The sequence below is a fragment of the Salmo salar genome, chromosome 02 (assembly GCF_965601325.2).
Source record: "Salmo salar chromosome 02, fSalSal1, whole genome shotgun sequence".
Classification (NCBI taxonomy): domain Eukaryota; kingdom Metazoa; phylum Chordata; class Actinopteri; order Salmoniformes; family Salmonidae; genus Salmo; species Salmo salar.
This window is the reverse complement of record NC_138292.1, coordinates 45,272,622-45,288,139: the sequence shown is the minus strand read 5'-3', so window position 1 is coordinate 45,288,139 and position 15,518 is coordinate 45,272,622. Positions and strand designations below refer to the sequence as shown.

Below are 15,518 nucleotides of genomic sequence, written 5' to 3'. Positions count from 1 at the left end.
GCAGTTAGTCACTGATTCCTTCCAAACCACTCATTGTTGAATTTGCGATTTCCAACTTGTTGTGTAATGTTTATGTCCAATGGCCGATGAGCACCGATACGTTTTATCAATAATTTCTCCTCATTATTTCTCTTCATATGACAATAATTGAAAAGGATTTGCAACTAGATTGTCGACTTGATTCATGATGATGACTGCTAGCTATGATTTTGAAAGTATGATGTTGACATGATCAGTCCAATCAAAGCTACTGTAGATATATATATGTGTTTGTTAATCTCATGTGTAAATCTGTGTTGTTGTTTTTGTCGCACTGCTTTGTTTTATCTTGGCCAGGTTGCAGTTGTAAATGACAACTTGTTCTCAGTTGAGAACAAGTTGTCATTTACAACTGCAACCTGGCCAAGATAAAACAAAGCAGTGCGACAAAAACAACAACACAGATTTACACATGAGATTAACAAACACACAGTCAATGACACAGTAGAAAAATCTGTATACAGTGTGTGCAAATGTAAGGCAATAAATAGGCCATAGTGGCGAAGTAATTACAATTTAGCAATTAACACTGGAGTGATAGATGTGCAGATGAGGATGTGCAAGTAGCAATACTGGTGTGCAAAAGAGCAGAAAAACAAAAACAAATATGGGGATGAGGTAGTTGGTTGGATGGGCTATTTACAGACGGGCTGTGTACAGGTGCAGTGATCTGTGAGCTGCTCTGACAGCTGATGCTTAAAGTTAGTGAGGGAGATATAAGTCTCCAACTTCAGTGATTTTTGCAATTCGTTCCAGCCATTGGCAGCAGAGAACTGGAAGGAAACGCGGCCAAAGCAGGTGTTGGCTTTGGGGATGACCAGTGAAATATACCTGCTGGAGCACGTGCTACGGGTGGGTGTTGCTATGGTGACCAGTGAGCTGCGATAAGACGGAGCTTTACCTAGCAAAGACTTATAGATGACCTGGAGCCAGTGGGTTTGGCGACGAATATGTAGCAAGGACCAGCCAACGAGAGCATACAGGCCGCAGTGGTGGGTAGTATATGGGGCTTTGGTAACAAACGGATGGCACTGTGATAGACTGCATCCAATTTGCTGGGTAGAGTGTTGGAGGCTATTTTGTAAATGACATCGCCGAAGTCAAGGATCGGTAGGATAGTCAGTTTTACAGGGTTTGGCAGCATGAGTAAAGGAGGCTTTGTTGTGAAATAGGAAGCCGATTCTAGATTTAATTTTGGATTGGAGATGCTTAATATGAGTCTGGAAGGAGAGTTTACAGTCTAGCCAGACACCTAGGTATTTATAGTTGTCCACATATTCTAAGTCAGAACCGTCCAGAGTAGTGATGCTAGTCGGGTGCGGGCAGCGATCGGTTAAAGAGCATGCATTTCGTTTAACGTGATAACATGATTTGACATCATTTTATCTGTGGCCTCTGACCTTGAGCCTTGAATGGGCACTTCTAATGTAACTCTATGGCAGCACCCAAGGGGCTTGAATTCTCGAGCTCTACCCTTAGACTTGGCGATGACGTAGTGTCCCCATGAGTGACAGAACACTGGGCCAATTACGGCACAACGCTCTGTATTTTCTGCTGGCTTGCCCCACCACCACAGAAAGCACTGAGCTAGGCTGAAACACCTACATTATGGAGCTGCCTTACTCAAGAAAGCAAAAAAGAGACCATGTTTGTATGTGGCTTTTTACATTGTTTGCAAACTGATATGTGACATGTATTCATGCCAAAATAACATGTAAAACAGGCAAGCCCCCAATTACATTTTTATTTTGCTAAAAATGTGGGGCTCAAAACACCTGCCCTGAATGACGGGTCACTACTGTTTATTGGTAGCAATACTTTGTATGAAGTGCATACATTACCACTCATATTAATCGTTAATTGTGGAAGTAAATTAAGATATGCAAGACTTTTTTATATATACAGTGCCAGTCAAAAGTTTGGACACACCTACTCATTCCAGGATTTTTCTTTATTTTTAATATTTTTTACATTGTAGAATAATAGTGAATACATCAAAACTATGAAATAACACATATGGAATAAAATAGTAAAAATAAAGAAAAACCCTGGAATGAGTAGGTGTGTCGAAAAAAGTGTTAAACAAATCAAAATACATTTTAAATATGACATTCTTAAAAGTAGCTACAGTTTTCCTTGATGAGAGATTTGCACACTCTTGGCATTGTCTCGCCCAGTTTTATGAGGTAGTCACCTGGGATGCATTTCAATTAACAGGTGTGCCTTTTTAAAAGTTAATTTGTGGAATTTCTTTCCTTCTTAATGCGTTTGAGCCAATCAGTTGTGTTGTGACAAGGTAGGGGTGGAAAACAGAAGATAGCCCTATTTGGTAAAATACCAAGTCTATATATTATGGCAAGAACAGCTCAAAAAAGCAAAGACAAATGACAGTCTATCATTACTTTAAAATATGAAGGTCAGTGAATTCTGAAAATCTTAAGAACTTTGAACGTTTCTTAAAGTGCACTCGCAAAAACCATCAAGCGCTATGATGAAACTGTCTCTCATGACGAATTCCACAGGAAAGGAAGACCCAAAGTTACCTCTGCTGCAGAGGATAAGTTCATTAGAGTTACCAGCCTCAGAAATTGCAGCCAAAATAAATGCTTCACAGAGTTCAAGTAACAGACACATCTCAACATCAACTGTTCAGAGGAGACTGTGTGAATCATTTACATTTTAGTCATTTAGCAGATGCTCTTATCCAGAGCGACTTACAGTAGTGAATGCATACATTTCATACAATTTCATACATTTTTTTTGCTGGCCCCCCGTGGGAATCGAACCCACAACCCTGGCGTTGCAAACACCATGCTCTACCAACTGAGCTACAGGGAAGGCCTTCATGGTTGAATTGCTGCAAAGAAACCACTACTAAAGGACATCAATAAGAAGAAGAGACTTGCTTGGGCCAAGAAACATGAGCAATGGACATTAGACCGGTGGAAATCTGTCCTTAGGTCTGATGAGTCCAAATTTGTGATTTTTACTTCCAACCGCCTTTGTCTTTGTGAGATGCAGAGTAGGTGAATGGATGATCTCCGCACGTGATGGTGATGGTGTGGGGGTGCTTTGCTGGTGACACTGTCTGTGATTTATTAAACACCCCTTCAGGCTGTGTATGGGCTGTTTGACCAAGAAGGAGAGTGATGGAGTGCTGCATCAGATGACCTGACCTCCACAATCACCCAACCTCAACCCAATTGAGATGGTTTGGGATGAGTTGGACCACAGAGTGAAGGAAAAGCAGCCAACAAGTGTTCATGACTGTTGAAAAAGCTTTCCAGGTGAAGCAAAGCTGAGTGTGCAAAGCTGTCATCAAGGCAAAAGGTGGCTACTTTTAACATTTTTATATCTAAAATAATCTTTTTTATTTGTTTAACACTTTTTTGGTTACCACATGTACATTATTCCATATGTTATTTCATCATTTTGATGTCTTTACTATTATTATACAATGTAGAAAATAGTACAAATAAAGAAATGCCCTTGAAGGAGTAGGTGTGTCCAAACTTATGACTGGTACTGTTTATTGCTTGCTGCACGTATGAGCAACATTATATTGTCGATTAACAAGCAATTTTGAAAATAATTAGTTACAAAAATGACTGACTCCATGATCCTTGGTATGACTTTGGAAGATTGTGTTAATTTGTTTATTTAGTAAGTTGTATTCCTTTTTTCTTACGCCTTCTCGTCATAAATCCTACAATAGCCACCTGTTTGTAAAAGGCCATGTTGTGCATATCTGTAGAAATAATATGAATTGAATTGAGAAAATTGTAATTCAGGTATTTTGCTGGTTATTTACAGAGCGCTTTACCAGAGGGTGACAGGTGTGTGGGTGAGCAACCTTGGAGTCAGAGAAGAATATAATGTGGGAAAATCTGGATACCCAAACTCCTTACCAATGGGAATGTCCTTGGGACCAGTTTATCCTGTTAACAGGCTATGCACACATTCATTCCCAAACAACTTTGAGGCACGTCTGACTGTATTAATCCTAACAACCTACCCCAGCTTTGGAAAAGTCTTTGTGTGTGTGTGTGTGTGTGGTGTGTGTGAGTGTGTGTGTGTGTGTGTGTGTGTGCGTGCGTGCGTGCATGCGTGCGTGCGTGTATGAGTGCGTGCGTTTGAGAGAGAGAAAAATAAAGAGTGAGAGAGAAAAAAATAAATAGACTGATTGAACGATATAGCGGTTGGCTAATATATTTATCTGTATTCTGTTTGCGTTCCTTTCACCTCAACCTTCATTCATTCTTGTCTTTCTCATCTAGTTACTACTGAGAAGGCTGCTTTTGTAGCTTCTATAAAGAACAAAGCAGTTTTAAGTTAGAAGACAAAGAATTTGCCAACATGTTTATGCAAATTTGCTACCATAACAATCCTTTTTACGGTAATAAAATAAGAAATATGTGTCTGGTAAACCTCATATCTGCTTGAGCTAGGTTATTTACTTTAAAATACCATAACATTGACAGGTCTAGTGGGACTATCCAACTATCCAAAAATGGAGTGCATTGCTCACAAGGGGACAGATTATTCCAGGTCCTCCGAATAGTGCTGAATAAGGGGACCTGTTTAAAGATTGATGTGGTCAATACCGTCATCCCATTTAATTTCTCCGTATACTGTATCTCAATTGACGATTTATGAAGAACATTTTGATGATTTGCTATGTAGTTGTCATCGCAGCTCTCCATTATTTAATGTAGTGTGTGTGAAGAATACACTTGAGCACTGCATAAAACCTGGGTGCACCTTTAAAAATAAACGGATGCTTTCAATGTTGCTTTCCACACCAATATCCCATGTTTTACTCCAAAAGAATGTGCTGTGATAAGGACAGATGGAAACTGCCATATTGTTAGCTGCCATATATGTTCAAATTCATGGTATTTATTTGTGCAGTCATCTGGATAAAATCACTACATGATTAATCACTACGTATTAGTGTTTTGACGAAGTTGCAAAAGTAACCATATGTTTTAATTGCATCCTAATGGAATTGATGAAAAAACAGTGAAGATGTGTCAAAATAAACAGAGACTAACTACAAATAATGACACATGAATTTCTGGATTCTGAGAGTAATTATCAATATTTGACAGGCTACATGATCAATGATCAATTTATTTATTATAGACAACTAACAATACAAAATACAAAACACAAACCATCCAAACAACAAGAGCAGTTTTTACAATGCAGAGAACTGCCAGCAAGAGAGACGAAGTTACACAACATTGCTGAGTGAAGATAAACTGTATAGTGTACATAGATGTCTTTCTTTTTTGAAATCACACCACAACATCATTTGTTTTACAGTGTCCGTGCTGCAAACTCGTTTTTATGGTGCACCACTCCCACAGTGTCCATGCTGCACCACTCCCTTTTATGGTGGAAACTGTGCAGCGAGGACAGTAGATGAAAGTGCACATACCTTCTTCGAAACTGAAGAACAGCGTAGCTCCACATTGATCGCTCCATAGCAAAATACTGTACATTGATTGGAACAAACAATAAAACGGAACAAAAGAAACTACATTATCACAATATAGCTCTACTGGCAGACAATTTAAAAGGTGCAAAGGTATGAATTGAAAACAGGTCTGAAACATACATTGAAAAACAAACATTTCTCATGGCACCGAACAATCAATTGCAAGCATTTTTACAGCATCCTAAAAGGGACAGAGAGGGCGTTTTATCAGTATATAAAAAACAACAATGAACTGTATATTTTTTCCTGATTTGAATTCTAAATTCAATCAATGCGTGTTCCTTTTATGCTTTATCTTTCTGTTTTTTGACCCTGTGCCCATGCTTTACGGCTGTACCATGACACACCAGCCTCCCTCAAATCTTCAAAGTAGAACACTTTGGCATTGATGAAACCTCTAATCTCGCCTTTGCTCTGTGGCAGTGGTTCCCAAACCTTTTATAGTCCAATACCCCTTCAAACATTCAACCTCCAGCTGCGTACCCCCTCTAGCACCAGGGTCAGCGCACTCTCAAATGTTGTTTTTTGCCATCATTTAAAGCCTGCCACACACACACCATACGTACATTTATTAAACATAAGAATGAATGTGAGTTTTTGTCACAACCCGGCTCGTGGGAAGTGACAAAGAGCTCTTACAGGACCAGGGCACAAATAATAATATAATAATAATCAATAATTTTGCTCTTTATTTAGCCATCTTACATATAAAACTTTATTTGTTCATCGAAAATTGTGAATAACTCACCACAGGTTAATGAGAAGGGAAGGGTGTGCTTTAAAGGATGCATATAACTCTGCAATGTTGGGTTGTATTAGAGTCTCAGTCTTAAATAATTTCCACACACACACTGTGCCTGTGTTTAGTTTTCATGCTAGTGAGGGCCGAGAATCCACTCTCACATAGGTACGTGGTTGCAAAGGGCATCAGTGTCTTAACAGCACGATTTGCCAAGGCAGGATACTCTGAGCGCAGCCCAATCCAGAAATCTGGCAGGGGCTTCTGATTAAATTCAATTTTCACAGAACCGCTTGTTGCAATTTCGATAAGGCTCTCTTGTTCAGAGATCAGTAAGTGGACTGGAGACAGGGCATGAAAGGGATAACGAATCCAGTTGTTTGTGTCAGCCGTTTCGGGAAAGTACCTGCGTAATTGCACACCCAACTCACTCAGGTGCTTTGCTATGTCACATTTGACATTGTCCGTAAGCTTGAGTTCATTTGCACGCAAAAAATCTTACAATGATGGAAAGATCTGTGTGTTGTCCTTGTTAATGCAGACAGAGAAGAGCTCCAACTTCTTAATCATAGCCTCAATTTTGTCCCGCACATTGAATATAGTTGCGTAAAGTCCCTGTAATCCTAGATTCAGGTCATTCAGGTGAGAAAAAAACATCAGCCAGATAGGCCAGTCGTGTGAAAAACTCGTCATCATGTAAACAGTCAGACAAGTGAAAATTACGGTAAGTAAAGAAAACTTTAAGCTCGCCTCTCAATTCAAAAAAACGTGTCAATACTTTGCCCCTTGATAACCAGCGCACTTCTGTATGTTGTAAAAACGTTACATGGTCGCTACCCATATCATTGCATAGTGCAGAAAATACACGAGAGTACAGGGGCATTGCTTTAACAAAGTTAACCGTTTTCACTGTAGTGTCCAAAACATCTTTCAAGCTGTCAGGCATTCCTTTGGCAGCAACAGCCTCTCGGTGGATGCTGCAGTGTACCCAAGTGGCGTCGGGAGCAACTGCTTGCACGCGCATTACCACTCCACTATGTCTCCCGGTCATGGCTTTTGCGCCATCAGTACAGATACCAACACATCTTGACCACGTCCATTTGATGTCACAAAGCTGTCCAGTACTTTAAAAATATCCTCTCCTGTTGTCCTGGTTTCCATAAACGTAACGGACATATTCCAGGAGCTGTGCCAGGCCCGCCACGTCTGTTGTCTCATCCAGCTGTAACGCACAGAATTTGCTGGCTTGTTTGTGAAGCAGTACTTGTTTCAAAACATCTCCTGCCATGTCACTGATGCATTGTGAAACAGTGTTGTTTGATGAAGGTGTCGTTTTTTTGGCCTGTCCCCCAGCATTGTCCCAGACAGATCCGCAGCAGCAGGTAGAATTAAGTCCTCCACAATAGTATGTGGCTTGCCTGTCCTAGCCCCTCGGTAGTTCACCATATAAGACGGTATCTGTTGTTTATGGTATCTGTTGCTTTTATACATGTCTTACTACTCGAAAGTCGTCTTAATTCTCGCTCAAAAAACTCCTGTGGCTTATTTTTCAAATTGGCATGTTTTGTTTCTAAATGTCTGCGCAAGAGTGAAGGTTTCATCGAGTTGTGAGATAGTACTTTTGCACATATAACACACTGTGGCTGAGGAAAGGCACTACTCCCAATATAAGTGTAGTTCTCATCATATTTGTGTCTCTTCGATGGTCCCATGTCCCTGTCTGTTGTTCGGTGCTTTCCCAGGTAAGGGGGCAGTAGATCTTCGGCTGTATCAGATTCACAACTGTCAGTTTCCATGCTAGCTGGGCTAACAACAAATGTAGAATTACTGATGCTAGCATTGGATGTGCTCATGGAAGCAGAACAACTTGTGTAGTCGACAGGTGCAGGTGTAGTACTGCTGGTAGTAGCAGTACTACCAGTAGAGCTGGTATGTGTCTCTATGGACGCGGGCCTTACTTTTTGTAACTATTTATCCATTTTCGAACAAACGGAATGAGCAGCAGCTACGTTTGGCTACATATGGACCGTTAGTGGAATTCCCACGAGAGAGTAACGGTTAATGTGATTGGATGTTCATTATTTGACTAGGCTACCTGTATTTGACATTGTGTTGTTATTTCGCTGAACACTACCTGGTTTAATTTTATTTTTGGCAGTGAAACGAGGATTCTCAGGTGAGAAAAAACCTCACCCAAATGTATAGCCCTGTTGGAAAATATAAATGGACTGTTTGAAAATGTGAAGAATTTTTACATTATTAAATTTAATGTGAATCACCTTTTTATTTGGCGTACCCCCGACGGCATTGCGCGTACCCCAGTTTGGGAATAGCTGCTCTGTGGGATGTGCTTGGGGGGATCCAGTAAGGGGAAATGCTACCATCAGTCTCTGCTGTTGCAGATGTCAACATAATGTTTGGTCTGGTCATGTCAGGCCCCTGACCTAGAGACAACCATCAACCACCCAGGTGTCTGAGTCATCAAAGATCTTTCTCATTATGGACTCCGGGCCTTTCAACTCTTTTTGATTGAATCCACACCACAGTAGTCCATTATGGGTACAGAAGGATGTGCTGCATTTTTTGACACTAGCCCCTGTGGAAAGTTCAATATCGGGTGAACCTTCTGGCCAATAAGGTTACTATACATTTTTGACACTAGCCCCCGCAGAACGTTCCATATCAGGTGAGCCTGATTTATAGTAACCAGTAAGGTTACTATAAAGTCAAATGGCATTGAGCAGTCAAACGGATGAAAGATCTGGAGTGTCATTGCTTTGCTATCAGTCTTTTTCATCATCTGTAACCTTTAAAGAAATTTCATCCCACCTCATCTCTATTTCCCTGACAGGCAGGTTTCAAAGCAATGTGCGATATTTACACCCCTAGAGCAGAGATGGTTTTAATACTCTGCCTCCTTTGAATTTTGCCTTTGAAATGTGGTCAGTGATCACATTCTCTCTATGCTGTTTTAAAACATGCAAAGTAGCAGAATGGTTCAAACAACTTAGGCCAGACAGTTTGACTCCTCCCTTAGAGTGAGCTTATCTTTTAAACACACACACACACACACACACACACACACACACACACACACACACACACACACACACACACACACACACACACACACACACACACACACACACACACACACACACACACACACACACACACACACACACACACACACACACACACACACACACACACACACACTGAGTACCTGGCCTAGACTTCTCCAGATAAAAAAGAGGGATAACATCTTTCCCTTGTTATTTTTCCTTCGTAGGAAAACACTTTACAGAGACGGAAACTGTTGCTCAGTATGTGAAAGCAGTGAAAGCAGTATTACCTCGCAAATTAAATCTGTGTGTCACACAATGTTAGGACGGATTTAAACAATGCCTATAATTGGGTGCTTTGTGCTAAGATGGCTACAGAGAGGGGAGAATATATTTTCACCATGCTAGATAAAGAAATTAAGCATTCCTTCCTCTATTAACAACACATTTTTGGTATTTAATGTTTGCCGTTGTACTGCTCAAATATTAAATCAATTCCTCTGCAAAAAAATGAATTATAGAATAGAATTCACAAACTAGAGCCTGAATGGATTTACTTTTTCCGTCAGGGAGTGCTAAGGGCAACCCTGCCTGACAGAGAGGGGTCCTCGAATGACATCCTCTTGGTGCTGGGCAGGAACTGGTCACTGGGTGTGGGCGTGGCCAACTCATCCATCTCGGTAGTAAAGTGTTCAGGGCTCTCTCCATTGGTTGTGTCCTTGATGACGCTGTAGGTCAGGGCCACGCTGTAAGACGCCGGCTTTTCCAATCGCTGCGGACCGCAGTGACACAATTTCTTGAAGGAAGTGCGAAACTTCTGAGACATGGCGTTGTAGATGACAGGGTTGACGGCGCTGTTCAGGTAGATGCAGATGCGGCAGAAGAGTAGGAACCAGTGGTCCAGGTAAGCCTTGTCCAGGAAGGAGTTTACCACCACCAGCGTCCGGTAGGGCATCCAAAGGAGGGCGAAGAGTACCACCACCACAGCTAACATCTTAGTCACCTGACAACAACACATGGAAGAAAATCAACAGCCATTTTCATCAAAAGACATGGGAAAGAATAGAATTCAGCTTGACCGCTGTAAAAACATTTTGACACGAACCTGAAAAAATGTCTGTTCCTGCTATGCAAAGAAAAGTGGTTGAAATGGGTCAGAGAGCACCCTCTGACAATTAATATCAACCACAGACTGAAGAGACGGACAAAACAGCATCTATAAGACTAAACCAACAGAGCCTAGAGAGCAGTTTAATTACAAATATAATTATGATATGATCATGTTTATATTAAACTCTATCATACTTATTTATGTTGTGAGGTCTCACACCAGTGATGTGTCTCTTATTGGATAGGGCTAGGGAGCGACTATCATCATTACTCGAGGAACATTCCTGACCACTATCCTTATTCAATTTTGATCTTTTGAGGTAATTCATCAGGCCCTGGTATGTGGCATGGATTGCACTGGTTTCCATTCATCGCTAGGCCAGTTAGAGATGCGTGTGTTATGTCAGAGCCTTATCCTGACTTGTTTTGCTAAATGACCTAGCAGTGAGCATAGGTCCATCATCTGTCTTTTTTGTCTATGCCACTGAGACAGAAAGAGCCCAAGGCTGGCTTGGTCCATGTACGGACAAGGCTGAGGATGTGCAACCAAGGTAACCTAATTCATTACAAATAAAACATCTAAGATGTCTTTAGTGCTTATGTCTTCACACCCCAGAGTTAACGCTAGGTGGAAGCATCTAATATCTGTGGGTTTTGTCAAAATTGCTTACACTCAGTAAATTTGGTTGGGAGTCATTGATGGAAAGCAATATTCAAACCTGGTCTCAGATTTTCAAGCAAATTTCATTCAGGACTGAGAATGGACCACTCAGGAACACTTAACATCTCTTGGAAAGCCATTCTGGTGTGTCTTTGGCATTAAAATGTGTGTAATTGTCCCGCTGAAAAATAGAAGACTGAGGCAGTTTTCCTCTAATTTATTACCTGGGCTTTGCAACTTTCATTTTTATCAGCGGTGAAAGTACTATAGATTTAATTTCCTACAGGTAGAATTACATATAGAATCCCTATTCAATTAATAGGATCTCTGTGGACCTAATAGTAAAAATGTGTCCTTTTAACTTTTTTAATGCATTACCTTTTAACGAAGAGTCTATTGATGCACCCGTACCTCAATCTAAGTAACATCATTTTTTTTTAATCCCAGACAAAGCTGTCAATTTAATCTAGAGATGTCCGTTTTTTTGCATGGGCTGCATCTCAGTCCACCGCATCCGCCTATGTCAGCCTTACGCATCAGTAGTGGATGCCTTCCGCATCTGCGGTGGAAGGTGGGCGAGATACAGCGATGTTTGTCTGACCATGAAACATCCCGAAAAATTGGTCTTCTCACGAAACGTCTGTAGTGTCCTAACAGTTTGGCAATGGCTTGACAAACAGATGAAAACATCATGACTGGTTATGTTAATGACACATTAACCTCTAAAAGTCTAAGACATAGGGGGGGGGGGGGGTTGTAAGCCTGGAAACCTGCGCATGTTACATACTGACCAAACCAGCGCGCGTGCCATCGCGCGATTTTACCTGAAATGCACAAGGTCCTCTACTCCGACAATTAATCCACAGATAAAACAGTAAACCTACAACCGACTGGAGTGTGGATGTCAGTTCATCTTTCAATCACCCACGTGGGAATATGCTCCTAAAAACCAATGAGGAGATGGTACGTGGGTATATGCTTCTAAAAACCAATGAGGACATTTGAGAGGCAGGACTTACAGAGCGTTGAGCTTCACAAATAGAACCAATCCACTGTCGCGCACGAGCAGTATGGGTGTAATGATTGAATAACATGTATGTGTACATTGATTTTGCATCGCTCGCGCACGCGACGCGAGCGGTGTGGTCAGCATGCTAGTCCACTCTAAAATAATTCCCACATCCATACAGTGCACTGTGCAGTGGCCATTTGATGAATGGAAAGAGACATCTGTTACAAATCAGCAAAAAAAGTGTAAGGAATTACATTCTGTGATAGTCATTCATTAGGCCTACACTTGTAAACTGAGTTCACTGTCCAGTCGCATCTCCTTCTCGGCCACTCATCTCTGCCTTAACAAAATGTCACTGTTATCGTCGAACCACATCACATTTTGAGGCGTATTCTACAAGTTTTCTAGTCCATTCACTAATTTTCATGAGGGTGACATGCGTTAACGACAAATAATAGTGTAATATCCTACAGGTTTCTTGGCATCTTCGTTTTAAATATTGTGTTGACTCATGTTTAACCGGTATGGTGTAGACGTACCCCAGTATTTATTTTGCGGTACTCTGTCTCCAGTCCCTGCTGGTGACAAGCATTCCCATAACATGCTGCTGGCACCGCAATACTTGATAATCCACTCCTTCAGATAAACTCACACCCCTCCCATTCGCATGCTCAGTCTCAGGTGCTGTGTATGCTCTATATGTGTTACAAACTACATTATTCAGTGACGTGTGCTGTCAGCATAGTGGCGAGGCTTTATGAGTCTATACTAATGCGGTTTGTTGCATGTTGACTTGCTCGTGCTGCACACTGCAATCTACTTACAATGACTACCCACTGGTTGAATCAACGTTGTTTCTACGTCGTTTCAATGAAATTACGTTGAACTAACGTGGAATAGATGTGGAATAGACGTTGAATTGACATCTGTGCCCAGAGGGCAAATGTTCACTTCTCTAGGATGTTATCATACACTCATAGAAAAAAAGGTCTTAATTATCTATAACCTAAAAGGGTTATTCGGCTGTCCCCATAAAATAACCCTTTGAAGAACCCTTTTTGGTTTGAGGTAGAAACCTTTCCACTCAGTGTTCTACATGGAACCCAAAAGGCTTCTACCTTGAACCAATATGGGTTATCCTATGGGGACAGCCGAAGAACCCTTTTGGAAGCAATTTTTGTAAGAGTGTACAGTATATTCTTGGGTTGAACACGCCAACTTCACGACATATCATACCAGTGCAATTATAAAACTGTTGAATTCATAATCTAATTATACTGGAGTCACACACACACACACACACAAACACACTGTAGTTATTACACTGTAGATACACCTTTATAAGATAACAAACTTTAAAACAATAGTGGCAACTTACCTGCCTGCGAGAGCGGGCAGTTGTGCTACAGGATGAATTGTTGGTGCTCATCATCCTATTTCCTTGGCATGATTCTTTTTTCCACTTTTTAGTATTTTCCTTGGGGTCTGCCGGCAATGGGTTGAGGAAAAGAATTCTGGCGATAAATCCATACAGAACAGTGGCTAGCATGAGAGGCACCACATAGAACACGGCAAAGTCAGTGAAGTAGATTGGCAGGTAAAGATTTCTTGACACTTTGTATTCGCATGAGACCAAGGTAATATTGTCGTAAATCAACTCTTTCGTGTCAGACAGATAAAACCACAATGCGCAGTAGAGCGAGGTAAAAGCCCAAACGACCAGTATGATTTTCTTTGCTCTTGACAGAGTGCACATAAACTGCGCTTTTATGGGGTGGCAGATGGCTATGTACCGCTCAATGGTGAAAGCGGTGATGGAGCATGAAGACGCGTTGATGCCCAAGTACTGGAAATAAGTTATGCTAAGGCACCCGACGTATCCGTACACCCAGCCTCCTCCATACAAACTCTCTGTAATATTCGGCAGTCCCGCCGCAGTCAGAACCATCAGGTCGGCCACCGCCAAACTCACCAGGTAACAGTTGGTGGGTGTCCGCATGTGTTTGGTTGTAAGAACAACTAGTATCACCATAACGTTTCCAACCATTCCTATCCCACAGATGAGGATCACAAAAAATATGCTGACCACTTTGTATTCCATGCTATAATCAGTCCATGGACCAAGCGTCTGGTTATCTGGATTTAAAGTAACATTTTCCATGGTTTAGTTCTGTACACTTCACTTGGAGGAGTAATTCATTTCAGACATAGACTTTACATTTAAAATAGCCTCAAGAGAGTTCCCTTAAAAAAATCTATTAGTTCCAAAACCAAGTCATTATTCAATAAAGTATTTGGTATTACTTATCCAAAATAAAAGTTAACTCATTTCATGAGGTTATGAAAGAGATATATCATATAAAGTCGAGCAAAATATATTCGATTAATACGAAGACCAGGTTTGGATGTTGATGCTGTTTACCCATGTTTTAGTCCTCTTTATGCACGAAGTTAGGCAACTGCCAGTAAAAGCAAAGAGGTAAAGTAAACAGGTGTGACGTCTTGCGCTGCTGAAGTCTGAGAAGACAGCCTTCTCATTACGCACAGAGCTTCAAAGAGCGTTTTGACTGTGGCTCCACACTCTACCAGCTGTTCTGGTAGTGTGGTTGCAGCCAACAGAAAAGCAGCGTATGCATGCATGATAGAGCAGGGACGTGAATTTTAACAATGGATTTAAAACATGTACACAGTAAAATGAACTATTTGGATAAAGCCTAAAACAATAAATGAGTTAGGGTTTCTCAATTTTAGAAAACTACGTTTGTGTGAAACCAAATATATTAACCAAATATATGATTCAATGCCAACTGTTGTATTTGATTATTACCAAACCTATATTTCAAGTTGTACATTTGTAAAATCATACTCAAATTTGACATTTCAGATGTATTGGTTATCTGAAAGTCTTGTTTGGACATCATGACATCACACGTGTTCAGTGTCTTTCTCTTACTTGCATTGACCTCCCAGCTAGCACATAACGTTCTGAGAACTATATATTTCATAGAGCTTGGTGAGAGCGTGGTTGTCCTATGGTCATTTTGCATTAAACCTTCCCAACACTTTCCGGGAACGGTGCAGGATAGTTGCTTGGTTTAGGCACATTATCAGCACGTTTATCGAACTTGACCCAAAAAATTATATATTGGTTTTTCATTACTTTAACAGAACTTTTCATTAAAAGTTAAAACATGGTTACATTTCATTAAAATGTTGGTAATGTTCTAGTAAAGTTCTCCAACTGGTTTGACATTGGGAATGTTCTCAAATAGTTCAGAAACAATGTTCTTCAGTGGGAATTTCAGTACTTCAACATAAACTTTTCCTGCAGATTTCCTGTGGTTCTATTTAAAGTCGGGTTCAACAGAACATTCAGAGAATGTTTTTTT

The 15,518-nt window shown here is 40.8% G+C and overlaps 1 protein-coding gene across 1 annotated transcript; it reads right to left on the bottom strand.

Moving 5' to 3' along the window:
• Window positions 1–5,121: 5,121 nt before the first annotated feature.
• Window positions 5,122–14,702, bottom strand: LOC106583759 (thyrotropin-releasing hormone receptor). Its single transcript, XM_014168321.3, has 2 exons — window positions 13,508–14,702; window positions 5,122–10,349 (listed from the first exon to the last, which is right to left on the bottom strand). The coding sequence occupies exons 1-2, from the start codon at window positions 14,288–14,290 to the stop codon at window positions 9,912–9,914; spliced, it is 1,221 nt and encodes a 406-aa protein (XP_014023796.1). The 5' UTR covers window positions 14,291–14,702; the 3' UTR covers window positions 5,122–9,911.
• Between the last annotated feature and the right edge of the window lie 816 nt (window positions 14,703–15,518).

Excerpts from the sequence above, each read along its gene's own strand:
- LOC106583759 (XM_014168321.3), bottom strand. The coding sequence starts at position 14,290 with ATGGAAAATGTTACTTTAAATCCAGATAACCAGACGCTTGGTCCATGG. Across the intron at positions 10,350-13,507 it reads CTGCCCGCTCTCGCAGGCAG|GTGACTAAGATGTTAGCTGT; the intron begins GTAAGTTGCCAC and ends TGTTGTTGTCAG.